This window comes from Caenorhabditis remanei, chromosome I (assembly GCF_010183535.1).
Source record: "Caenorhabditis remanei strain PX506 chromosome I, whole genome shotgun sequence".
NCBI classification, from domain to species: Eukaryota; Metazoa; Nematoda; class Chromadorea; order Rhabditida; family Rhabditidae; genus Caenorhabditis; species Caenorhabditis remanei.
The window spans coordinates 3085121-3112511 of NC_071328.1; the positions used below are offsets into that span (position 1 = coordinate 3085121).

General features: G+C 41.1%; 4 protein-coding genes across 4 annotated transcripts; 2 read left to right on the forward strand and 2 right to left on the reverse strand.

Moving 5' to 3' along the window:
• Positions 1–1169: 1169 nt before the first annotated feature.
• On the forward strand, positions 1170–9882 carry GCK72_000407 (uncharacterized protein; the record flags this gene model as incomplete). The annotated part of the gene is made up of 10 exons (XM_053722473.1): positions 1170–1417; positions 2095–2225; positions 2273–2443; positions 3958–4321; positions 5117–5591; positions 6442–6779; positions 6834–6954; positions 7098–7274; positions 7332–7460; positions 9772–9882. The coding sequence occupies 10 exons, from the start codon at positions 1170–1172 to the stop codon at positions 9880–9882; spliced, it is 2265 nt and encodes a 754-aa protein (XP_053591118.1).
• A 3037-nt stretch (positions 9883–12919) lies between these two features.
• Positions 12920–16726, reverse strand: GCK72_000408 (uncharacterized protein; the record flags this gene model as incomplete). Its single annotated transcript, XM_053722474.1, has 5 exons — positions 12920–12974; positions 13787–13996; positions 14775–14937; positions 15881–16005; positions 16449–16726. The coding sequence occupies 5 exons, from the start codon at positions 16724–16726 to the stop codon at positions 12920–12922; spliced, it is 831 nt and encodes a 276-aa protein (XP_053591119.1).
• Positions 16727–20484: 3758 nt separating this feature from the next.
• On the forward strand, positions 20485–21180 carry GCK72_000409 (uncharacterized protein; the record flags this gene model as incomplete). Its single annotated transcript, XM_053722475.1, has 1 exon — positions 20485–21180. The coding sequence occupies one exon, from the start codon at positions 20485–20487 to the stop codon at positions 21178–21180; it is 696 nt and encodes a 231-aa protein (XP_053591120.1).
• A 477-nt stretch (positions 21181–21657) lies between these two features.
• On the reverse strand, positions 21658–27193 carry GCK72_000410 (uncharacterized protein; the record flags this gene model as incomplete). The annotated part of the gene is made up of 6 exons (XM_053722476.1): positions 21658–21908; positions 22732–23000; positions 23220–23439; positions 24854–25139; positions 26914–27085; positions 27138–27193. The coding sequence occupies 6 exons, from the start codon at positions 27191–27193 to the stop codon at positions 21658–21660; spliced, it is 1254 nt and encodes a 417-aa protein (XP_053591121.1).
• Positions 27194–27391: the final 198 nt, after the last annotated feature.

A 27391-nucleotide genomic window follows, 5' to 3' on the forward strand; every position in this document is an offset into this window, starting at 1 on the left:
GCGCTCTATTGAGAAAATTTCAAAATGATGATTTTTGATGGTTGTTCACCGTCACAATGACGTTATCAGTAGAGCGCGTCTGCGGAGGTAGGCCCATCTTGGTCTCATTTAGCTCCGTATCACAGTCGCTACTCAGCGAATCGGAATTACAGTTTTTCATAATTGTTGCTTTTACGCCAGACCCTTTCTATTTTTAGTCGTTTAAAAAAAAACCATTATAAGGAAATTCTAAACCCCCTCTCATTTATCAGTTTTATTGGTGAATTCTAACAAAAAACGGAGAAAAAAAAGAAGAAAACGAAAAAGCAAAAAAAAGAAGAAAAAATTCAATTCCGCCCTCGCTTTTTCCGTATGTTTTCTTCTCCTTGTAAGGGCACCTGCTGGCTGGAAAGGGAGTCTCTTTTCTTCTTTTTTTCCTTCAGGCTTCTTCTTTTTTTCTATTTCTATCAGAGGACAGAGACGAAAGGAGCAGTCAAGCGACTACGTCTTTTCACTCAATGAGTGAGTGTGTATTTGTGAGTCCCCTCCCTTTTTTCCGAGCGAAGAGAAGAGAAGAAAAGCCTCCGCCATTCCATTCGACACACGGGGGCTCGGCGAGCAGAGGGGAAAAGCCGCAGAGAGAAAGAGAGACTGAGAGCTCTCCCGTCTATTGATCCCCCCTTTCCATTCCCGCGCGCTGCTACTTTTTTTCTTTTTATCCGAGACATTCCTCTTTTCCTTAATTTGATCTTATTGCTGTGACTTAAAATCATACTTGCAAATCGGGCCGGCCTGTAACTCGCTTCAAACTGAGTTTTATGAGCTGAAAAATATACCAAAATGTAGATCTCGACGAGTTCTATGTCCGTGACCTACTATGGGCCGGATGGCTATGCGTTAATGTGCCGCGTGCCGGACTAGAATGGCTTTTTTGGCCATTTTGGCGTTTTTTGGCACTTTTTCTCGGCCCGCGGCACATTAACAAATAGCCATCCGGCCCGTAGCAGGTCACGGACATAGAAACTACATTTTGGTATATTTTTCAGCTAATAAAACTCAGTTTGAAGCGAGTTACAGGCCGGCCCGGTTTTCAAGTATGCTTTTAATGTTTTTAAAAAAATCAATAATTTGCAGGTCAAAGCCCACCCACACACGCACATTCGTTAGTAGTAGTCGGTGGCAAATGGGAAATGAATGGAGGCAGATTTGACTTTGACGACGGCGGAACCTACGTAGGCGGATGGGAAGAAGGCAAGGCGCACGGTCACGGCGTGTGCACTGGTCCACAGGCGAAAGGAGAGTACGCTGGGGCGTGGCATTACGGTTTCGAGGTGTCCGGTGTGTACACGTGGCCGTCCGGTAACACGTATCAAGGACAGTGGCAGAATGGGAAACGGCATGGTCTGGGAGTGGAGCAGCGGGGAAGGTGGTTGTATAAGTGAGTTGGATTTGCTTTAAACACCGTATCACATCAATTGTTTTTTTTGAAAAACTTGAAATTTTTGTTTTGCTGAGTAGCGACTTGCTGGAATAAACTATCATCATTGGTAGCAAAATCTAAATCGCTGAGTATCGACTCATCCCAATTGACGATACGATATATTAGCACGGGACACGCTTCTTAAAACCACGCTCTACCGAAACCAAAAAAATTGTGTTTCAGGGGAATTTCAGTGGAGCGCTGTTGTAAGAACTGTACTCCGTATCATCACTATAAGTGGAAAGTCGATACTCAGCAAAAATCCGAAAATGGCGAGAAACGCGAATTTTTGAATTCGCTGAGTATCGACTAATCCGTTATGGTGATGAGTCGATACTCAGCGAATTCGATTTAAGCTGAAAGTACAAAAAATCGACCATGGTCACTGTATTTGGTCAGTGTACATTACACCGACAATTACAGTGACCAAAATTTTGAATTTTTTCAAATTTACTGCGTAGCGACTCCCCCCAGTTATCGATGCCGGGAGGTTTTGAAACAGATACTTTGGAGCGTGAAAAAAAAGATTAATTGCTATAATTTTGGTTTCGAAACGTCCCGTGTCCCGTTCAGCTACGCTGAGCAACACCACCTGACGCTAATCCATGAAAAAAAACCAACAAAAAAAGTTGCAGAGGCGAATGGACACAAGGCTACAAAGGACGGTACGGTGTGAGGCAGTCGGCGAATTCACAGGCCAGGTATCAGGGCACCTGGTCTGCCGGATTTCATGACGGTTATGGTACAGAGATTTATGTGGATTCAGGTACCGTACACCTCCCATCTAAAGATTCCAATCAAGAGATATTACAGGAAGCTACCAAGGACAATGGCTACGTGGAATGCGACACGGGTACGGTATCCGGAAGAGTACGACGTACGCCAATGCGGCAAAATTCCGATCAAAATCCCAAACGCACGCATCGTTGACAAGTTTGAGGAGTGGACGGGTTGAAGAGGAGAACGCTGAGGAGCATAGGCATAGTGAGTGCTTTAAAGGGGACTGCGGTATTCCAAAAAATTGAGATTTTTTGATATGAATCGACTCAAAATTTTGTAGAAAAGAGAAAAGTCTTTTAGAGCCAGATCCGAAAATTGGTCTGAAACGAGTTATGAGGCCTCAAATTGTCAAAAAAGGGCCTCTCGCCGTGAAGATTTGCCCTATATTTCAAAATTTTTTCATGTTCACGGCGAGAGAATTTTACTTTGAAAATAAGGCAAATCTTCACGGCGAGAGGCCCTTTTTTGACACTTTGAAGCCTCATAACTCGTTTTAGACCAATTTTCAGACCTGGCTCCAAAAGACTTTTCTTTTTCCCGCAAAATTCTGAGTCGATCCATATCAAAAAATCTCGATTTTTGGAGTACCGCAGCCCTTTAAAAAAAACTTTTTACGGTCCCGTAAAAAAACTGGTACAAATTAGAACCGCCTCGTCATAGAACGGATACTAATCAAAACCGATTGAAAGATGATTATATCAAAGTCAGCAGACCTAGGTTTGACTTTGTACCAGTTCAATTACGGTTGGTTTCAATTAGGGACAATTAGGGACTTAATTAGGGCCGTAACTCGGGAATCTTTTTAAAAGTTCGGAAATTTGGACAGTGTATTGGTCACTGTAATCACCGGTAAGGTTTTATCGGAATAAAAAAGTTCCGCCACTGATCTTGCAATTTCAGGGCACGGTTTCAGTTCTATTTACACTGATTTCGCGCGCAAAATTTAAAAAATACTACTTTTTTAAAATCAAATTTGATCTATTTTCCTTGAAATTTGATTTTTTTTTCTGTCGAATTAGAACTGAAACCGTGCCCTGAAATTGCAAGATCAGTGGCGACACTTTTTCGTGTCGGTAAAATATGTCGGAACTTTTTTATTCCGATAATAAAAGCGAATAACTTTTTTAGGTCAATTTCCAAAAAAGTTTGTTGACTCATATCTCCGTTCCCCTTTAATCTACTCAAAAACCGAAAACAGATTCAGAATCCTCACGTCTTCAGCTTCCTCGGGGAACACCCTCAATTTTCCTCTTGCTCAACTAATCATAGGCTTTTTCTAACCGCGTATCGCCATGAGTCGCTACTCTGCAAATTTCCCTTCCCTAGGTTTGACGGGGGTTCCTTTTTTACCAGGCGGTTCAAAAATTTGAAAATATGGAATGATTCTGGTAACTACGGCCTACCGAAATCCTCTATTTCCTCTTTTTCTCTGCGTCTCTCAGCAGTTTTTTCGAGTTTCGGTAGAGCGAATTCACGGTTTTCGAATTTGATGAGTAGCGACTTCTCAGTTGGTCACTCTCGCGTTATTAGTCAATAGAGTGCCTGCACATCTAACATTAAAGTTATTTTCTATTGAAAATTTCTTTCACAACTGCGCTCCACTGAATAAAAAATAGCGTGAGAACTTCAGAGACTCAGGGAATAAAGATTGTGGTATAGTGCGGCTGTAGCGATGTTATAAAACGATACGTAGCTTAATACAAACCAAAATTTCGCAGAAGAAGGGCTCTCCGGACGTGGAGGATTCGTGCTCCGTGCCAACTCAGCAGCTCCACAACGCCGGCGTCGATCCCTATCGGAGAGGAGTCTAGCAGTGAAGCGAACTCTACTATCCGGTCTCCGAATCAAGAAACAACACTCAACTGGAGACATTCATCAACGAGTTGCCTCAATGACTGGAAGCCTTCGATCGAGTGGATCAACAATGAGTTGCACTTCTGAAGACTCTTTACACCATCACGGTGGATTACATCAGCCGGAAGAGGAGGCCGTCGAGGAGAGCTCGATTGAAACATACTGTGGCGAGTGGAAGAACGACATGCGTAGTGGTTTTGGAGTGTGCGAGAGGAGTGATGGACTCAAGTGAGTTTGTGTTTCAATGAACAAAAATGCGAAAAAATGACATAAAATATGAAGAAAATGTTGAAAATAGTGTGAACACCACTACCTGCACATCTGAGTCTTACTGTACCAAGCTGTCGGTAGAGCGCATTTTTTGGCGAAAAAGTCGAATTTTCGACTATAATTCAGAATTAGAAAAAATTCTGAAAAATAGTCAAAAATGGTCACATTTTCGATAAAAAATTGGAAAAAAGGGTCATGTTCTGAAGCCGGGCCTTGACAACTATGTTTTTCAGTTACAGTGACACTTACACTGAGCAACTAGGCGCTCTTTTTTGGGCTTTTTTTAGTTTCGGTAGAGCGCAGTTGTAAGAACCATGTCGCTGTTAGTAAAGGCAGCACCTGCACATCTAAGTCTTACTGTACCAAAATTGAATGAGGCGTTGCGGTCGCGTCGCGTGCGCCATATGTATATAGGCCAGAGGTGTGCGGAATTCCTTCCTTCGACTTCCTTCTTCCTTCTTCCTTCTTCCTTTTCAAAAAATGTTACTTCCGCACAGCTCTGGTATAGGCCCAGCACTGTTTTTACAACTTCGTTCTACCGAATCTAATCCCTTCATCAAGTGCGGCACCAAAAAAATTTGAAAATTTGCAAACCTAAGAGCCCGACACGCTTCTTACAACCGCGCTCTACCGCTCTGGGGTATTTCGGTGGAGCGCGCTAGTAGATGAAGCGCTCCGGCCGCGTGGTTATCAGTAGAGCGTATCAACCAGATCTCTGTGATTTCCCACTAAAAACCTCAAAATTCTTTCCAGATACCACGGCGAATGGGCGAACAACGCGAAATGCGGATTCGGTGTGACAACGTTCAAAGACGGAACGAAAGAAGAGGGACGATACAAGAACAACATACTGATTGCATCGTCGCGACGGAAAGGTGTCATCTTTATGAGAGCCTCGAAATTTCGAGAAAAGTTGGAACAAGCGATGGGAGCGGCGGTCCGTGCCGCGTCGATCGCCCAGCAGAAGGCGGACATCGCAGCGAGCAGAACGTCGACGGCGAGGGAGCGAAGTGAACAGGCGGCGTTTGTTGCGAGACAGGCGACGGAGGATTCAGAAGGCGCACGTCTGATTGCGAAGCAGTTTGATCCGAGTTTCAAACAACCTGGAACACGGCGTCTGCTGAAAGATAATAATGGAGGAGAGTCGTTTGGAACGGATCTGTCCGATGCGATATCTTATTCGAGACATCTATCACAGACGCATAGCAAACAACACTCGTTTGAACAGGTACGGGCAGTTTTATATTATTATTATGCAAGTGCGCTCCATCGCAAACGCTTCGCTAGAGCGCGGTTGCAATATTTCTTCTATTTTTGAACTTATTACCGGAATATTAGCACGGCACACTTCTTACAACTGCGCTCCACCGAAATTTTCTTGAAAAATGTCTCTTTTTCTCTGAGTCTCTCAATTTCCCACGCATTTTTCTTCGGTTTCGGTAGAGCGCAGTTGTAAGAAGCGTGCTGTGCTAATAGCTTTGATCAAACTGTATCGCAATGGAATTTATGGGGTTTTGCGTATTTTTGCGTATTTTTGGCATTTTTTGTACGAAAAAGTGATTTTTTGTGTAAAAACGAAAAAAAAAACGTAAAAAATCCATAGAAACACAAAGAAATGACCGTTTTTCAAATCCGCTCAAAAACTTCAATGTCGTGTGTTTATAACGAAGCGTACCTTGATAAAAAAAAAAGCGCGGGAATTCAAAAAATTTGAAAACTTCAAATGTGAGCGCCTTTTTCATGTTTCGCTGAGTAGCGACGTAGCCTTGGCCTTGTGAAAGGCGCGGGAATTCGAAAATTTTCAAAATTCAAGTTTGTGAGCTTTAGAGCCTCAGGAAGGTGGTCGCGTGGCGAGAGGCTAAAATTTTCATACTGTTAGAAAGCTGAAGACGTGAGGATTCGGAATCTGTTTTTGGATTTTGGTTAGAATAAGGGAGAACGGAGATATGAGTCAGCAAACTTGTTTGAAATTTCACTTAAAAACGTTGGTCACTGTACCGGTGATTACAGTGACCAATACAATGACAATATACACTGACAATATACACCGACCCATATACAATGACAAAATTTTCCAGACCCTCTCCGTAGACATGGCGGACGACATGACACCACCATCCCGTAACTACACCAATCATGTTTCCTCCTCCTCCAACGCCAACACGAACCACGTGAACTTCATGCCCCAATACGGCTATCAACAGGACCCTCAACTCCAAACGCCAATAATCTCCCAAGATCTCCTACCACAACAACACATTCCAAACATCGACCCGTCGATTCCGTCGGTATCCGTTCAACAAGAAGAGGAAAAGCCGCTGATTCTTCAGCCACAATCCCAACTCAACCAACCGGGACCCTCGAATCTAAACACCCAGGCACCGCCGAATGTGATGTCGTCGAGATTCTCGTTGAGGTATACCTGCTTAAGGGTTTGGGATTTGAGATTTAAGATTTTAAATTTTTGCAGTGACGACCATTACGATCAATATGTGATGGCGGGTGGAAGTCAGCAACAACAGCAGCAGCAGTCGAAACTACGTCGCAATCGTCCATCGCTCATGAGACAGGCGGATGTCAACGAGTCTTGTGTACGCTTTTTACTGGGATGTTAAGATTTTGAGAGGGAGGGGAAGAGGAGTTCTCTCTATATCCTCCCTCACAATTGTTGTAAAGTAGTGGAGACGGATAGAGGGGAAAAGAGAGAAATAAGAAAATCGATTATTTCTTGCAGGCTGGCGCATCGAGCGGGCTCAATCGAAGGTCGACTCTTGCCTCGGCACGAGATCGGAATGGTGATGTGAACCATCCGGGGGCCATCGGTAAAGATCAAGCAGCACGACTGACAAGTGGCACTGACGGAGATAATATGGGAAGTCTGCCCAATTTGGCAGAGTTGGAGACTCAAGGGGTACGGTATTGGGAAAAGAGAGAAAGTGAAGAATATGAGTTGAGAGGGTGTTTTCAGGTGAGAATGCGAAGGGAAGAAGCCGCACGACTCGCTGGACAACGTCGACAAGAGGTGCTCCGTGAGCATGAAGAGCAGGCGTTGCTCAGGGCGAATCCACTCCGACACTTGTTGCAACCGGCTTTTAGAGTGAGTTTCAGGGATAAAAGGGATTGAAAGGGGGATTTGCTGAATAGCGACTCATAGACGATACGCAACTGAAAAAAAAAACCTAAAATTAATTGAGTTTTGTGGGATAGGGATTCAATTGGAGAAGGGAATTTGCTGAGTAGCGACTCATGGCGATACGCAGTTAGAAAAGCCTATGATTAGCCGAACAAGAGGAAAATTGAGGGTGTTCAACAAGGAAGCTGAAGACGTGAGGATTCTGAATCTGTTTTTGGTTTTTGAGTAGAATAAAGGGGAACGGAGATATGAGTCAGCGAACTTGTTAGAAATTCAAGGAATTTTACCTAAATTTTGAATTTTATGAACTCGATCACTGTACAGATCAATATAGTGACCAAATTTCCAGGCATTTGTGTTTTTATGTTTCCTAATTACGTTCTTAACTGCCCTAATCAGAACCACCCCCGTTATAAAACTGGTACAAATTGGAACCGACTGAAATCTGGGTTTAAGTATAACCATATTTTAGCAGGTTCTGATTAGTTCCAGTTCTTATTCGGGTGGTTTTGATTTGGGACAGAAACCCCTTAATACATTTTTGTTGAATTTCCGGTTTTTCGAAACCAAAAACGTTTTGAAACCGAGGAATTTTTAAATTCTATGGGAGGGGACGAGGGCGAAGTAGGAATTTAGGAAAAAGGCGAAATTGTTCTAAATTATCTAAATAGTTTTTAAGTATCAATTTTCACGGTTTTGAAACGTCTTGGTTTAAAAATGGGTTCCGCTAGTCATTTGGCAACATTTTTTCTTCTTCTGTTTTCCACCGCCCGCCGTAAAATCACAAAATAGGTCAAAATTATATGCTTAGAATGCTGAAGACGTGAGGATTCTGAATCTTTATTCAATATTTTTCTGGTATCAAAAGAAATCGAGATGTGAATCCGTAAATTTCATCAATTTGAAGTCAAGAGTTCCGTAAATCCACATCAGGGTTAGTAAATAAGTTCCAGTATGTGTTTTTTCCAGTTTTTACCAAAAAAAAAAACGAAAATTAACTCAAATTTAATCATTTTTAGAGGATTTTTACAACAAAATAAGGTTAAAATCGCCTCTTTTTAAAGTACCGCCTAATATAACCATGCCGCAGAACACTTTAATGATTTTTTTTCCGCCATTTCAAAAACCGCAACTGGGATCTTTGACCACCGTAATCCAAGTTTTTTTCCTCAAAAAATCTCTCTCTTCCGAATAATTTCTCACATAAATTCCACTTCATAAACTATACATCTCTCTCCTTCTTCCGAAAGCCTCCCCCGATGAATTCGAAAGTTCTCACGACGAAAGAATCCATTTGGTAAATTAATCCCATCTGGCTCTCTCTCTCTCTCTCCCAGCACATTTTGTCTTCTTCTTCTTCTCAATTTCTTCTTTTTTTTCTCAAAAGTTTTATGTGGACAACGAAACGAAAGAGGGGACATATCCCTTTTCTTCTCAATTTATTTCCTCCGGAAGACAAAAAAGTTTTAGTTTACATAGTGCTGCTGGTCAGGGAGAAAATCCGCTCTATGGAGGCCCCGCCCACTTTTCGGAATAGTGTTGAAAAGGGAGTTGCGGCACGGCGCGAGGCGTAAGGTCCACAATAAACGGATTTAAAAAATTTTCCGAGTCGCGTTGCGTGCGCGTCGCGGTTTATATCAAAAACACGACAGAAAAAAACATGAAAATCCCAGCCAAGTTTTTTTTGGCACCGTGCCAACCTTTATTTCTGCGTCACGGTTTTTTGCGTTGGGCGGAGCTTGAAAAAAATTATACTTTGAAAAAATTTTTTAAAGAAAATTTAAAAAAAAAAGGAAACTTACCGCACTACGACGCCATAAACAAAAAAATACAAAAACTGAGTCGAAACGGCTTCTCTAAGCTCCGCCCACTTTTTGGGACATTGTTGAAAAAGCTGCATGCGGCACGGTTTTAGGACGCTCAAATCATTTTCTGCGGCACGGTTTTTTTTGCAGTAGGCGCAGCTTGAAATCATACTTTGGAACTACCAATTTTCTCAATTTTTGGGGACAGTAGGAAAAAGTGGGCGGTGCCACGACTCAGAAAACGCGCTCTAACAAAATTTTGCTCAAACGCGACGCGACCGCTTTGCAACCGACTTGAAATATGTGTGAATTTTACCTAAAAAAGTTTTGAATTTTGAAAAGTTTGTCACTGCACCTGTTTTTACAGTGACGAATATACTGACCAATACAATGACAAAAATAGTCAGTAAACGCGCTTCACTGGAACCCCTCCCCCCCCCCTTTCAAAAAAAATCAATCAATAATTACAGGCATGGCTGGTCCGATGGCGTATCCCAATTCTTCTGGCAATCGCGAACATCTCACTTCTAATGCTCTTTTATCATTTGCTCACTTACGAGAAGAAGAAGAAATCTTCCTAATTAAGAGTAGGCAATTAACTTCACACATGCTCAATTCATCATGATTAGGGGTATCAATTTGTATAGAATTTTGAAATTTTTGAAATTTTTTTGAATTTTTAAAAAAATGAAAAAAATCTTTTTGAAAAAAACTTCTCTAAAAAATAAAAAAAACCACTGTTCACTTTGTTTTTTTCTCCATTTCTTTCTTTTTAATTTCGAGCGGGATTATGTGATTGGAAAACGTCCCTTTCACTATTTTTACTTGGTGCTCTCCTTCTTTTTCTTATTTCTCCACTATTTTCGACCCAAAATTCTTTCCCTTTTTCTGAAATACGAACGAATTGTGTCTTCTGTTTCCCATTTTCTCTACCTACTCAATTACATATATTATGTACCATTTCTTCATTTCGTGTCTGGAAGCATTTGGGATTGTGTCTGGTATGTCCCTGACTAAACCAATTTCTAATTTTCCCTTTTTCATATTTTTATTTAATTTAATATAAACATTTATTTGGTTGACACGTTATTATTTGAAGCAAAAAATAGACAAATAATGACCAATGCGCTCTACCGACACTTTAGCTGCCTTTACTAAACACGTCATGGATCTCACAACCCACGCTCTAAAACACAGAAAAAATAGCTCAATGTAAGCGTCACTGTATTCGAATCCGAAAAATTATAAAAAAGCTAAAACGGATTTTGCTAGAGCGCAGTTGTGACAGTGAAGTGGAATTCCGCTCAACCCTGAGCCCAATGCACAGTACCCTGCACGAGGAATGCGCAACACTAAAAGCTGTTCCTGTGGAAATGAAGGCGCATTTGGCGTGCGTGTCTGCGTCTCTCACTTTCGCGTTATCTCTCGCCTAGTTTTCAAGAACGCCCACTCATTTTGAGAATTTGAAAAGTTTGCGACTTTTTTCGACTCAGGGACATATCAGGAACTTAGAATACATCAATATGAACAAAAAAACTCATTTTGCCAAAAAATTTTTTCACCTTTTTTGATTGATTTCTCGAGTTTTGAAGAAAATATCTCATTTTTTCCATTATATATCTTGATAATCATGCTTGAAAAATAGTTTTTCAACGGAAAATCTGAAATTTCACTTCAAAAAACTAGTTTTTGTCGGTTCGAAAAAGGTACCTTCAGGAAAACGAGCTGATCTCACTGAATACGCAATGGTCGGCGATAAATTTTATATATTTTCGTAGAGAAAGACTTTCTCTACAATCTGATGGTGTGCAAATCTTGCAAAAATCGCCTAATTTTGAGTAAAACGCTGTGAACGGCGACGTTTTTTGTCTCTCAGTTGTAAATTTTCCGTATGATGCAAACGCGCACCACGGCTAACTTCACTGAAAATAGTTTACGCATTCCTCGTGCAGGGTACTGTGCTCTACATTGAGAATGCTCTACATTGCAATGTAGAGCATTCTCTAGTGTTGAAAAGAACGAATATAAATGACCCTTTGCGTAATATTGGGTCTCAAAGGGTATCAGCAAATCCAAAAAAACTGCTTGCCATATTTATGTTCAGCTACTGTGCAAAGCAAACAAAAAATAGGCCAAATTTAACAATAACTTTTAGCACAATTCCAGTTTAGGTGTCCTTTAAAAAGATGAACGTCCCAAAAAAGTTTAACTATCCCACAAAATAATTAGACGTAACTTGAAAACCGAAAATATAGTTTTGAATATTTAGAAGATCCAAAAAAACATGCAGACGTCTCTTGAAACACTGAAAAAAAACTAACATGGGAAGTCTTTGGGGACGCCACTTTCAAACGACCTATAAATTTGGCCATAGGTATTTTCAACCACGGGGAGTCCATTTTTGCAGTCAAAACCTGCTAAATATTTCTTCGAGCCGAGCTGTGAGCTCTCTCGAACTTTTCAAATACCCAGGCCTATTCACATGGAATCCCAAATCGGCCGTATTTACGCCATCGCGCGGTTTCATTTGTGTTCTCCAGCGGTTTACCTGTGCTCGTACGTCCCGAAAATGAGAATATCTTGCGTATACTACTTGTCGATTTGGAATTCCACGTGAAAAGTTTGAGAGCTTATAACTCGGCTCGCAGAGATATTTAGCAGGTTTTGACTGCAGAAATGGATTCCCCGTGGTCGAAAATACCTATGACCAAATTTATAGGTCGTTTGAAAGTGGCGTCTCCAAAGACTTTCCTTGTAAGCGTTTGATCTGACACCTGGAAGTAGTTATTACATAAAACATTGTAGCTTGCTTTGGCATTGTCAGCACCTACTTCCTTGGGTACTTTCAGAACAAACTCTTGGTTTTTTTTTCAGTGTTCAAGGGACGACTAAATATTTTTTGAGCACTTTTGAGATGCCGTTTGAATGATTTAAGGGTTGGCTAAGGGTTTTAAGCAAACTTGTAACGGGCCGGACGAGGAATTTTTCTAGGTCCGGCTAGGGGTTTGAAATTTAAAAATTACTTCAGAATTCAATCATAAGTTAGTTATGCATCAAGAAATTGGATTTATTGAATTTAAAATTTTAAGAAAATTAAAAAATTCCCTAATTTGACGAGTTTGGTTTTAAGGTATGGAGACAATAGTGGGACGCAGACATAGACATAATTAGAATCATTAGTTAGTCGTTTCCCAGCCTAATTCCAGCTTACATTATCTGTCTTTAACATACAAATCGAACATTATCTCAAATTCATTTCTGGTGTCTTTCACGTGAATACGACTATTGATCCATTGTTCCCTTTTGAAAGCCAGTTGTTCACAGATCGATGGATCCATTGATCGTCTATAGATTGCATGTTGAAGCGGATTCTTTGGACAACGAGTGGATGAATCAGTAAAAAATTGACAATAAATGCTCAGATTTGTTTGTCCTCCCAACTGAGCAACTCTCAAAATGTTATCCATGACACGAATTGTTTCATCTTGTTGAATCACGTTGCAGAAATGGGAGAATCTGATCGATATTCTGTCGGTCGGAAACATTCTTCTAATGTTTGATATCATATTCTCGTAGCCTCTCTGTTGAGTGTAATTTATTGTTTTAAACATCAATCCATTAGAACAGAAGTGTGACTGTGACAGCTTGACGGATACGTGGTTTATCTTGAGATCTGTAAAAGTTGAGATGCAATACGGGATAGTAGCGTATTGTACGCCGAAAGTTGCTGAGCTCAAAATTAGGGCCAATGCAAGGTCGCGTAAACGCGCTTCGTCGCACAGCGATTGGCATGGTGCCAAAAATGGACTTGGCTGACTAGTGAGTGACTAGTGAGTGCCAAGTTAAAGTTTAGTTTGTCGTTTCTTTCAATGAAAAACGCGACGCACACGCAACGCGACCGGGACGGTAAATTCAAAACTTTCCGTTGTGGACCTTCGTCTCGCACCCTTGTGGTACCGATATTTTTCGGTACCTACTCTTTGGGTACCTACATTTTGGGTACCCGCACAGGTCCTTACGCACCCAAATGACCCAAGGCATTGCTGACGCTTTAGCAGTGCAAATTCTTACTGTAGCTTCAAAGGCGCATAGCAAAAAAGTTTTCATACAGTACACAAAAATACCGTTTTCTACCGAATTCAGTGGAGTTTTGGTGTTTTGTAGCAATAAAAATTCTAAAACTCCTTTCAACTTATTTTTAATCTCCAAAAGGTTTTTTTCGGTGAAAACATTTTCAAACCATTTTATCTCGTTATGCGCACTGTAGAGTTCTGACGCATTAAAAGTAGATTTTGGAGTGATAGAAGGCAGTGGGGGAGACGATACGTAAAGAAACATTTTCAAAAATTACCTGATTGTTTGATCATGCCAGGAGCATCTTTCAACGAAACTTTACTGAAATACTGTTTGCAAATCCAACTCGGGTCATCCAACATTTTTTCATTCCTTTTAATAATATTCAATTTGACCGATTTCACGTTCCACCTTTTCAGCATGATATCAATCACTTCTCGTGGCATATAATAATGGTCTCTTTTCTTCACTCCATTTTCATAGAACACTTTTGACTCATTTATCCACAAAACTAAATGGTCAACTGATATTTCAGGTCGGACGACGCTGTCTAACAAAACCACGCTATCTTCTTTACATCCGGCGAAAAATGAACAGAAGTTTGCAAAATCTTCGAGTGTTCTATAAAAAACAAAAAATTTGTATATTAGCACGAATTTAGTCCAGGTATGTGCCCGGGTGGCGTTGAGCGCCTCCCATTTTTTCAAGAAATTCGAAAATGCGGCGAGAGAGAGTGTGCGAATTGGAGAGACGCCGACACACTCTCTCTCGTCGCATTTTCGCACACTTTGAATTCTTTCAGCGCCCAAAGCGCCTCCATAGGCACCTCCCTGATTTAGTCCATATGAATTCAAATTATTTTCCCGCGAAACCGGAAGCTTAGTGAAGCGAGTTTGCACACATCTTGGCAGATTGCCAATTGAGTCGCCCATCAGCATAATGCGGAACCTTATAACGTGGACACAGTAAGACGAACGATAGGGAGTCAAATTTTTCGAATGAAGCTGACTTTTCTTCCATTTTTCTCGCAATTTTCGAGAAAACTTCGCATAAAAAATATCGAATTCATTAATGGTGCGTCCAAAGTTGCTACAACGACAAATCTGCGGCGGCCAAGGTTAATTTGTAGATTTGTAGGTTTTGCAGGTTTCGCAGTTGAAAAATTAAGGATGAGCAATAACGCATAACTGCAAACCTGCAAATCTACAAATCAACTTTGGCCACCGCAGATTTGTCGTTTTTGCTGTTTTGTAGCAACTTTGAGCGCACCATAAAAAAGAGAAAAATACAATTTTTTTTTGATACATTTTTTGAAATTCGCGTTTTTTTTTTTGGAGCGCAGTTGCTTCATATGGACATTCTGTGACCCAAAGCTTTAGACAAATTTAACAATACTTACCTGCTGGTTACATGCAATTTATCAAATATTTTGAAGCTGGACAAACGGCATAACGTGTCAAACAAGACTGGACCATATTCTCGACATTGGTGAATCATTTCGTTACAATCGTCGCACTCTGCACACAATTCTCCTAATCCAATAAGCTTACTCACGTTTGCGCCTGAAAGCACACGTACATGATTGTCTTTGCTGAATCGCACGAAATGCATTGTCGGTTTTTACAGTAGAGAGGAAGAAATTCCCACATTTTCAGACCAAACCAGTTTCTGTGCTAATTCTGAATTCCCCATCTACAATACCGTCCAAAATGTTGTAAACTGTGGCCGTTTTTAGTTGAAATTGCCCAATTTTAAGAGTGTAGCATGGTAATACGTATGGACACTCACAAGAGAGTTATTTACATATCGACAAAGTTCCCTAAAATCGACCTATTTCAGTGTAAAATAGTGCAATTTTTGAGCTGTCGTCTTAAAATAACCATAACTCTCTAAGGAGTTTCCCTACAAAAAAGTTGTCAACTACAAAAATTGAGCTCTATTTTTGATATGTATGATCCATTAAAAATATACTTGATGGGATCAACAGTATTACCATGACACACTCTCGAAGTTGGCCGATTTCAACTGAAAACGGTCAAAGTTTACAACCTTTTGGACGGTACTGTAATTGAGCGTAGGCTCAAACAATACGAGACAAACGAAGGTCAAACCCCTTGGCACTGAGTCAAGTATTTTTTGGCACAGTGCCAACCGTTGTGCGACGGTGCGCGTTTCCGCGGCCATGCGATGGTGTGGCAACGCAGAGAATAAGGATCCGCAACAAAAAGCTTTGAATTTACCGGCCGAGTCGCGTCGCGTTTTTCATTGAAAGATATGACAAACACACGCTAAACTCGAACTTTGTACTGAGTCTTTTTTTGCACTGTGCCAACCTCTGTGCGACGGAGCGCGTTAACGCGACCTTGAACTTCGCATCGAAATGACTCCTAAGAGTGTCAGTGAAATGTCCCCCAACATTTAGTAACCCCTGAGTGAATGCCCCTAGGAGTCCGAGAAGTTCATTAGACTGTGCTTGCACCAATAAGAGAAAGAGTAAAAACTCACGATTCGATCCAATCAATTCATTATAGACCAGATCATGAAATTTCTCAGCGAACACTCTTCCCGCATTGCTAATGTTTTTTACGATAATCTCTTCAACTTTCACTTTTGCAACATTTCTGAGAAATCTGAAATTATTATCCGATTGATTTTTCTCATACTTGTCAACCGGGCCGAAACGGGCCGACACGGGCCGGATCGTAACTCGCTTCAAACTCAATGTTATAGGCTGAAAAATATACCAAAATGTAGATCTCGACGAGTTCTATGTCCGTGACCTACTACGGGCCGGATGTCTATTCGTTAATATGCCGCGGGGCGGGCTAGAATGGGGTTTTTGGTCATTTTCGCGTTTTTTGGCACTTTTTCCCGGCCCGCGGCACATTGTCGAATAGCCATCCGGCCCGTAGTAGGTCACGGACATAGAACTCGTCGAGATCTACATTTTGATATATTTTTCAGCTCATAAAATTCAGTTTGAAGCGAGTTACGAGCCGGCCCGTGTCGGCCCGTTTCGGCCCGGTTGACAAGTATGATTTTTCTTACTCTCATAGTCGCTTCTGTGACTCACCTAAAGTAGTTGGGAACAACGGTTTTCTTCACTTTTCGATAGTTTATATAAATATGATCTTTTATAGTCTCCGGGTAAAATACATTCTCCGGTGCTCCAATACATTCCATTTTCATCCTCCGATAGTTTAATCTAATCGATCGAAGAAAATTCGCATTGAAAGATGAATTCACCAATCGAATACTCACATTTTTTGTGAAATCTTCGGAAAGATGATCGAGAATGTTTTCGAGCAAGTGTTCGTTATTGAGCACTTTTCTGAAAAGCAATTCTGACATGTTCTGATAGTGAGTAGGAAAAAGGCACGCAATACGGTTGGAGACAGGGAAGGTCTGCAGTGGACCGTCTGCTGTTGCGCGCACACGACCACCAGAAAGTGTTATCTCGATTCAAACATTTTACCGCGAGACCACCTTTGTCCAGTGGAGCATCTTTGCATACCTCGCCTTTTGCGGTGGCACACAGGGATGCGCGACGCAAGGTCGCGTAAACGCGCTTCGTCGCACAGCGGTTGGCATGGTGCCAAAAACAGACTTGGCTGAGTTCCAAGTTCAAGTTTAGCGGGTGTTTGTCGTATCTTTTAATGAAAAACGTGACGCACACGCAACGCGACCGGGGGCGGTAAATTCAAAACTTTTCGTTGCGGACCTTACGCCTCGCACCCCTGTGGTGGTAGTTTGCATGGAGTTTGAGTGTGACAGCCGCAAACTTCTGGAGATTAGCCCACATGGTGTCCTAATTATATACACTTTTTGGTGCTTGGCTTAATAACTTCAAGATTTATTTGTTTTCTTGGGAAGGGTAGTCTAGTACTATAGTATGAGTAGACGAGCAACGGTTTAAAGGCGCAGAGACTTTTGCGCGAAAAAGGTCCCGTCGCGACAGCCACCCACGCTATGCGCGGGCCGGTCATCTTTTCCTCATTCTACGTGTTCGTTAACGTTGGTAGCGATTTATACGTATTTTTTGCGTAAAGTTTTCGTAGCAAATGTTATATTGGACTCTATTCGTAACATTTATTGTCGACAAGAAAGTAAGATGACCGACGAAGGACAAGTACCCGCCACTGGGTCATTTTCAATGGAGCTAATGAGACAGTTCAAGGACGAATTTCTGGAGATGATCGCTCCGGAGCTGCTCGCAATGAGAAAAGAAGACGAGAAGGTTCCGGAATTGTCGCAAAAAGGCCTTCAGAAACAAGCGGAAATAAACGTACAAGTCATCAATATGTTGAATAACGGTGCGGCGGATCTTGGGAAAGCTGTGGAGGAGGTCGTCGGTCTGCTGAAAAGAAGAAACCAAGAGCTGATGTTGCTGGATAAAGACCCCTCGGCTCTGAAGAATGTGGAGAAACTGCGAGCGATAGCGGCGGTCACGAGTGGAGAGGGAAGCAGTGCAGGGGACGCGCAGTTGATGGCACTGGCTCAGTTGATGGGTCAAGGAGACACCAGGAGTCAGAGAGGATCGGCGAGGAGACAGTGGTTTCCAGCAGCGGGCTTCGGAGGAAGGCAATTCGGAGTCCGCAATTTCTCAGCCTATTCGCAAAGAGGAGGTCATGGAGGTGAAAGAGCGTTCGGGACGAAAAGACCGTTCAGTGGAAGCTCGACTTATGAAGACGTTCCAAAACGTTCTCAAATCCAATGCTTCAGTTGCGGACAAATTGGGCACTACAGTACCCAATGCGGTCGTGGCAGAAATCAATAAACTACGCGAGACAGGTGTCGTGTCGTTGGCGGAGTCGTCAGCCCGCTGCAAGTGGCGAGAAATGGTGAGAAATTGAGACTAATCTTGGATCTTTCCAAACTAAATAAAGGGTTATCGCCTGCCAGGTTCAGGCAAGAGGACTGGAAAACGGTCTGGCCGTTTTTGAGTGAAGCATGTTATGCAGCTACTTTTGATTTTCGTAGTGGGTATCACCATGTTAAGATTTCCGAAGCGTCTTCGGATTTGCTCGCATTTTCGCTTTCGGATCCCCCATCCTCTCCGTTTCTGAAATTCAACGCGCTCCCATTTGGTCTCTCTACAGCCCCCTGGTTATTCACAAAAATTTTTAGACCCCTAGTCGGAAGGTGGAGAGCAGCGGGAATAAATATATTTCTTTATCTGGATGATGGCTTGATTTTAGCCAAAACCAGAGAGGAAGCGGAGCGGGCGGTGAGAATGGTGAGAGAGGATTTGAAGGCGGCGGGAGTGTGTGTAGCAGAGGATAAGTCAAACTGGGAACCAAGCGCACAGTTTACTTGGCTGGGCATAAGAGGAGACTTGACAGAAAGAACGGTTAGATTGACTGAGAAAAGAGAGAATTCTCTCCGAGATCAGATCTCGTTGTTAAAAAGGAGCCGGGCTCCGTCGGTTCTGGACCGACAGAAAATGTGCGGTTATTTGTCATCATTGACGATCGTTGCAGGGCACGAAGCGATTGGTCGTCAGCGACAGATGGCTTCGGTGGTGGCAGAGGAGACGGACGGGCTCGAAAGAGCTGGATCGATAAGACGACAATTGAGTGAAGGTGAGATATCTGAATTGGATTTCTGGAAAGAAAAGCTAGAGAGCGGCGGCATGATAAGAGACATGGAAGAAGAGTTTGAACCACAGTGGTTTTTATTCACCGACGCATCTGCAGAGGGACTCGGCGCAGTGTTGAAGAACGGGAGTGGACAAACAGTGATGAGAATGTCCGAACTAGGAGGAACAGGTTTCCAGAATGAGTCGAGCGCACTGAGAGAGTTGAGGGCCGTGCTAATGGCAGTAGAGAGAATGGCGTCGTGGAAAAGAGGAGCAGTTTTGATCCATACAGACAGCCAAGCAGCAGTCATCATTTTGAGGAAAGGCTCAATGAGAAGGACGCTACAGAATGTAGCTGAGAGAGTATGGGAGAGTTTGCGCAGTATCGACCAGGCGAAATTTATCTGGATTCCCAGAGAACATAATAAGGAAGCGGATGAGGCTAGCAGAGACTTCGATTATGACGACTGGGCAGTGCAAAATTGGGCGTTTGAGTGGGCGCAAACAAGATGGGGTGAAGTAAAATGTGACTGGTTCGCAGACGAACAGAACACGAAAACAGAGCTATTCTTTTCCAGGCTGCCAGAACCAGGGACTCTTGGCGCAGACGTCTTCGAGAATGTTGACAAAGCTGGATCTATCGGATTGGCTTGGTGGGTACCTCCTCCTGTTCTTATTCCACGCCTAATGCGGGTGGCACGGCAGAAGAAACTGAGAGGAATTTTAGCAGCGCCCTTGTGGAAAACACATCCCTCATATCAAGCGTTAGTAAACGAGCGGGGAGTGTTCATCCCGGAGATTAGAGATAGTAGAATATTCAAGGTTAATACTAAGATTATTTCGCCAGGTATAGGCTCCCAGAGAGGAGAAAGAATGGCTTCAGAGTTTTGCAGATCCCCATTCATGCTCGCATTTATCGATTTTTCTTTCTAGCCCAATGGCTTTGCGTGTTCTACCAATTTCTGGAACACAAAACCCAATAAATTCTGTAATATCGAATATTGTTAATAATCAACTTTCCTCTTTTTAGCCTAGGACCAAAGAAAACTAATTCTCTCGACCCGAATGGGGAGGGAGAATTATTTGTTTTCTTGGGAAGGGTAGTCTAGTACTATAGTATGAGTAGACGAGCAACGGTTTAAAGGCGCAGAGACTTTTGCGCGAAAAAGGTCCCGTCGCGACAGCCACCCACGCTATGCGCGGGCCGGTCATCTTTTCCTCATTCTACGTGTTCGTTAACGTCCCTCCCACCCGGACCCAACGAACACGAACAGGAGAGAGGGAGAGAAAAAGGGGCAGGACAGTTCAAGAAGGCTAAAAAGGAATAATAAGTTTTTGCAGAAGGAGAGAAGTTGGCGTTCGTCAAAAACATGGTCAACTCGCTCGGACCGGGAAACCTTGTGAAGGCAATCGAATTTTTGGCTAGGGCGGCTCTGGAAGGAAAAGCACCGTCGACAGCTCGGGACTACTTGAAAGAGAACGCCGCTCGCTGGCGAAAATCGTGGCTGCATTCAAGATGTCTAACACAGAAATGTCAAAAGTTGGACGTCAGCTGGCAGCAGATGTGATTCGAGCCACACGGAGGAAAGAGGTGCAGACGAGGCAACAACCGAAAGCAGTGTCGTGGAGTGAGCTGCAAGTCGTCGCTGGAACGAAGAGCAACGATGAGAAAGGTGAAAGAGACACATTGATTCTGTTACTGTCTCATCAAGCGTTACTGAGAGCTGAGGAAGCCGCGAAACTGAAATGGTCGGACCTAACTCAAACTAATGGAATCTTGGAAATCCCAGTGAGAAAAGCAAAGAACGATCAACAGGCACTCGGTCGAAGCACGTTCATTCCTTGTTCGGATGGTTCGGATTTAGACTGTCGCCTCAAGCGATGGAAAGTTTGCGAATCTCTACGATCGAAAAAGAGTGAGTATTTGTTTTCAAATTTGAATAACGGAGCTGGGCTCTCGGCGAGTGCGATATGCTCCATAGTTAAAAAGAAGCTGATGGAGTTCGGGATAGATGGGACTCACCACTCTTTGAGACGAGGAGCCGCCAACGACTTGCAACGACAAGGATTTTCGAAGGATGAGATCAAGGCGCGTGGAAGATGGCGATCTGATGCTGGCCTCGAAAGGTACTTGGTGGATACGCCCGAAGCACAAGGAATATCGGCGGGAGCGGAGGAGCAGGAGGATGGACCACCGGTGCTAGTACGTCAGCCAGAAGAAGGATGAGATCAGTCCATGTTGTCTAATTACCTAATTACCTTTCCCGTTAATCTACGTTATTTGTTTCCGTTTTATTAATTACCGTTCCCGTTCTATTTTAGTTGTTTTCCGTTTTACTAACCCTGTTCGGATCACCCAATTAAACCGGTCACCATGTAAATTCATTACGGATTATTGATTAATCATAGATTATGCTGTATCATTTATCGCTACCAATTTCTGGAACACAAAACCCAATAAATTCTGTAATATCGAATATTGTTAATAATCAACTTTCCTCTTTTTAGCCTAGGACCAAAGAAAACTAATTCTCTCGACCCGAATGGGGAGGGAGAATATTATTTTTGCTCATCCTTAATTTTTTCACTGCAAAATCAGCAAATCTACAAATCAACTTAGAAGATTTGTCGTTAAAATAAATTATTATCACAACCGAAAAAAACACAAGTAAAGCTTTAAAAAAAAAGTCAAACAGAACAGAGATCAATAAAACGCAAAATCCATCTTGGTATCCTTCTTCAACGTATCACTATACTCCAAATCGATTTGTCGTCGAGAATAAACGAATATCATATCCATCACCAAGTTGATCAGTGCCACGTTGTACACTATTGTGGCGCCGAAGAAGAAATTGGCATTTCCACTGGAACTGACCATCCACATGTGCCACATGATAGGCATCAACATGATAGTCGTGACGATGGTTCCAGCGATAAGGATGGTGTAACGAAAGTCTGGAATTTCAGATATTTATCACAACATTGTGCCGGTCCTCGACACACTTCTTACAAGTGCGCTCTACCGAAATGCATTTGAAAAATGTCTCTTTTTCTCTGAGTCTCTCAATTTCCAGCACAATTTTTTTTGGGTTTCGGTAGAGCGCGGTTGTAAGAAGCGTTTCTGTCATTCTGAATGATCTCGTACAGGGCTGTGCAAAATTTTTGGTTTTTCAGTGATTTTCGAAAAAAATATCGGTTTTTCATACAATTTCAAGATTTTCGCCTCCGAAAAACTCATTTTTTCAGACAAATTTCTTGAATTTTTTCTTTCGAATTTTTTGGTTTTTTCAGTCAAAAATTTAAAAAAAGTTTTTCGTAAAGTTTTTTCGCACAGCCCTTCATTAAACGAAGTTATTCACAGAGAAAACGCTGACCAGAAATACAGAAATTCGAAAAAATTAATGGTGGCCGAGGTGAAGAACGTTAGTCCCTCTGTTTTTTTCGACTTTTTTCTACAAAATTCATTGTTTTCTGTTGTTTTCTATGCTTACCCATATTCCTTTCTGCATTTTATGAAGAAATGCGGTAAAACAAAAAAAACTACAAAAATATTATTAAAAGTCAAAAAAACAAACAGAGGGACTAACTTTCTCCACCTCGGCCACCAATAATTTTTTCGAATTTCTGTATTTCAGGTCAGCGTTTTCTTTGTGAATTACTTCGCTCTACCGAAACCGAAGAAAATTAATTTTTCGAGGGATTTCGATGGAGCGTAGTTGTAAGAACTCGGCCGAGCTAATACAACTTTAGAATTTCTCCTGATTTTCACCAAACTTACGTTTTCTATAAACCTCCAACAGTGGTAGAATCGCAAAGATGAATGAGACCTGATTCAGCGTTGGATACGGGAAGAAAATCGATGCCAACAGGCCGATAATTGTAAAATGAAGGATCGGATCTTTTCGAATCATACAAGTAATTGGGAATGGCATGAAGAAGTAGAGGATTACGAAGGAATTCGTGTAAAACGAGCGGAAATGTTCGAAGATTTGAACGAAAAAGTACCAGTAGAGACCCACGTTCGGTTGGATGCTCGAGAAGTTCAGACTGCAAAAAAAGAAGGGAATTTTCAGAAAAATGGTTAAAACAATTTTTTTCAAGCCAAAATGTCTATTAGCTCAGCACAGTTCTTACAACTGCGCTCCACCGAAATCCCCTTGAAAAATGTGTCTTTTTCTCTGAGTCTCTCAATTTCGTGCACAATTTTCTTCGGATTCAGTAGAGCGCGGTTATAAGAAGCGTTCCGTGATAATAAATCCCACGTACATCGACAAATACACGGGCTCCACAAAATTCAAATTGCCGCCATTCAACAAGAAATTGAGTCCAAAAAACGCGGCCCAACTGATCAATCCGAGAGTCACATGTGACAAAAATTTGAGTTTCGAGCCATTCGATCGGAAAACGAGACAGAAAATCAGAGTGAACGGGTAGATGGTGAACGATGACCATGCGCCGATGAGGATGGCGCAGAGGGATGGGCGGTCTGGAAATAAATCACTTTAAAAATATGGGAAAACAAAAATCATTTTTTTGGTTGAAAAATTATTGGTGGCCGAGGTTTCGCAAAACCTCGGCCATCTGGAATGATTGTGGGAAAAATGGCTGAAAACTCCAAAATGATTGAAAAAAAATTTAGATTTTTCGAAAATTTCACTGGAAAATTGAAATTTTGATTATTTTCCGTCTAGAAAACACAAAAAATTCTTTTTTTGGTTGAAAAATTATTGGTGGCCGAACTTTTGCAAAAAAAAACCTCGGCCATCTGAAACGATATGCTCAAATTTTTGATTTTTAGACTTAAAAAAGTTGAATTTTACGGATTTTTCACTGGAAAATTGTAAAAATAATGCAATTTTAATAGAATATAGAAAGTGCGCTCCATTGATAATATTTATAAAACTACCTTAAAAGGGCCCGAAACCGACTCAAATGAGTAAAAATGCCTCAAAAGCACAAAAAATCGGCTGAAATCTTTCGAAAACACGCGAAAAATGGTTTAAATCGGTTGACTTCGAATTTCAACTGGTAGAAAGTGCGCTCTATTGATAATATAACTAAAAATGGCTGAAAAGTGCGGGAAAAAGATTAAAATGGATCGAAAATCGCAATAGCTAGATTGAAATCGTTCAAACATAAGCAAAAATCAATAAAATCGGTTAAAATCGTCCAAAATACTCGAAATTTGAGTAATAAAAGTTTGTGAGAAATTTCTGAAATGTAGGCGCACTTTCTACCGGTTAAAATTCAAATTTCGAGTATTTTGGACGATTTTAACCGATTTTATTAATTTTTGCTTATGTTTGAACGATTTCAATCGAGTTATTGTGATTTTCGATCCGTTTTAATCATTTTCCTGCACTTTTCAGCCATTTTTAGTTATATTATCAATAGAGCGCACTTTCTACCAGTTGAAATTCGAAGTCAACCGATTTAAACCATTTTTCGCGTGTTTTCGAAAGATTTCAGCCGATTTTTTGTGCTTTTGATGCATTTTTACTCATTTGAGTCGGTTTCGGGCGCTTTTATGATAGTTTTATAAATATTATCAATGGAGCGTACTTTCTATATTCTATTAAAATTGCATTATTTTTACAATTTTCCAGTGAAAAATCCGTAAAATTCAACTTTTTAAGTCTAAAAATCAAAAATTTGAGCATATCGTTTCAGATGGCCGAGGTTTTTTTTTGCAAAACCTCCGCCACCAATAATTTTTCAACCAAAAAATGATTTTTTTTGTGTTTTCTAGACGGAAAATAATCAAAATTTCAATATTTCCAGTGAAATTTTTGAAAAAATTTAATTTTTTTCAATAATTTTGTAGTTTTCAGCCAGTTTTCCCACAATCATTTCAGATGGCCGAGTTTTTACGAAACCTCGGCCACCAATTGTCAATTTACCTGTAACAAAGAGCAAAAAGATGGCGGAAAAACAGAAATTCTGGAAAACAGTGAGTGATAAAATTCCAGTGGAAACGATGGTGATCGGGTTGAAAGCGTAGATATTGAACACTAATTTCCCGATATTTTTCGTTTCTTCATCACTTTTTTTCATTGATTTCCAAACGAATTGAGCAGCTTGAGATGTCATATAGGCAGTTGAGACATCCAAAAGAATCCATATGGGGAGGAGGAGAGTGGGGAAGGATTTCAGAAGGAATCGGAAGATGTGCAGGGTTAGAGGCGGCTGAAAAAATCAATTTCTGAGTGACAAAAGGCCGAAAATTCGAAAAAAAAAACGAGGCCGGAACTGACCAAAATCCTTTAGAATTCAATTTTATTATTTGAAAAACATACCAAAAAGGAGATTTGGACGAGATCTTCCGTCTATTAAAGTGGGACTGCGGCATTCCAAAAATAGAGATTTTTGATATGGATGGACTCAGAATTTTGTAGAAAAGAGAAAAGTCTCTTGGAGCCAGATCCGAAAATCAGTCTAAAGCGAGTTATGAGCTCTCAAAAAAGGCCCTCTCGCATGGAATTTTTCATAGTTGTCAAGGTCCGGCCCGAAGGCCAGGGCAAATTGGCGCGAAAGTCAATTTTTTTCAAATTTTTCAAATTCTTTTGCGAAAAAGTCAAATTTTCGACTATCATTCAGAATTAGAAGAAATTCTGAAAAATAGACAAAAATGGTCACATTTCCGATGAAAAATTGAAAAAATTTCGGAAAAAATAGTCATTTTTTGAAGCCGGGCCTTGACAATTATGGAATTTTTCATTATACTTCAACGTAAAATTCTCTCGCCGTGCACGTGAAAAAATGTTGAAATACAATGAAAAATTCCATGCGAAAGACCCTGTTTTGACACTTTGAGGCCTCATAACTCGTTTTAGACTAATTTTCGGACATGGCTCTAAGAGACTTTTTTCTTTTCTATAAAATTCTGAGTCGATTCATATCAAAAAATCGAGATTTTTGGAATTCCGCAGTCCCCCTTTAAAATTTCTTTTGAAAATCAAAAAAATCATAGTTGTCAAGGCCCGGGCCGGGCCGGGCCGGGCCGGGCCGGTAGAAAATTTTCAAGGCCCGGCCCGGCCCGAAGGCCCGGCTTCAAAAAATGACCCTTTTTTTCCCAATTTTTTTACTCGAAATTTTTTCAATTTTTCATCGGAAATGTGTCCATTTTTGACTATTTTTCAGAATTTCTTCTAATTCTGACTGATAGTCGAAAATTTGACTTTTTCGCGAAAAAATTTGAAAAATTTGAAAAAATTTGAAATTTTGACTTTCGCGCCAATTTGCCCGGGCCTTAAGCCCGGCCCTGATTTCGCCGACAAGGCCCGGCCCGGCCCGGCCCGGGCCGGGCCTTGACAACTATGAAAAAAATTTTAACCCTTCTTACAACCGCGCTCTACCGAAACCTAAGAAAATAGTGTGCGAAATTGAGAGATTCAGAGAAAAAGAGACATTTTTCAAGGGCATTTCGGTGGAGCGCAGTTGTAACGAACTGTGATGCTCTATTACGTTTCGAAGAGAAGTCGAATTTTTTGAAAATCTCTGGTGGTTTTCTCAAAAAAGAGACATTTTCGCCGAAAATTGTGTTTTCAGAAACTTTTTTTTTTAGCAAATTGTGTCTTTTTGCACTAAACTTTTCGAGAGAAAAGCTATTTTTTCTTCTCAAAAATTAGATTTTGGATGTTCAATGAAAAAAAAAACATTTTTTTAAAGGAAAAAATTTAAATATTTTCCAAAATATAAATAATTTTTGCCTAAATTTTAGAAAAAATGATTAGTTTTCATAAGAACTGCAGTCAAAACCTCGTAAAATCGTCAAATTTACCAGATTTTGAGTAAAAAAGTAACATCAACTTTGCAAAACTCATCGAAAAATGAGCAATTTTTACAAGAATTTTAGTCAAAAACCTTCTAGAAACATCATAATTTTCAGATTTTCAGCATTTTTTGTTCAAAATTTTGATTTTTCTATCATTTCTCTTTAAAAATCCAAAAAATCCCTCACAAAGTACGAGTTCTTCGCCTCAAAAGGGTTCAATCCATCATCCAACATGGCGATTCCATCTTTCAACCGTTCAAATGAATAGACGGATGACGTGAATTCGACACGTTCCTCGAAGAAATCTGAATACGTCGCAGCGGCCGCCCGGAGAGCCACACCGATCGTCGCAGGGATTCTGAATTTTTTGAAAAAAATTTTTTTTTCGAATTTTCGAAAAAATTGCTTACAATAAATTGAAAAGTTTCTCGCCCCCATTTGTTTGTATTTCGGTGACTCCGGCCATGTGTGATTCTCTAAAATTCTCTAAAATTTAGAAATAATCTAAACCAGATTTCGAGGAATCAAGGAGTCGGTCGGAGCTCTCTCTTGCTCATTCCCAGATGGGCTCCTCGACCTCTTCGCCCACTTCTCCGATTCCTCAGAAGACAAAAAAAAAGGAAGCGAAGAAGGAAACGAATCAAATTTTGAATTCTTATCAGGT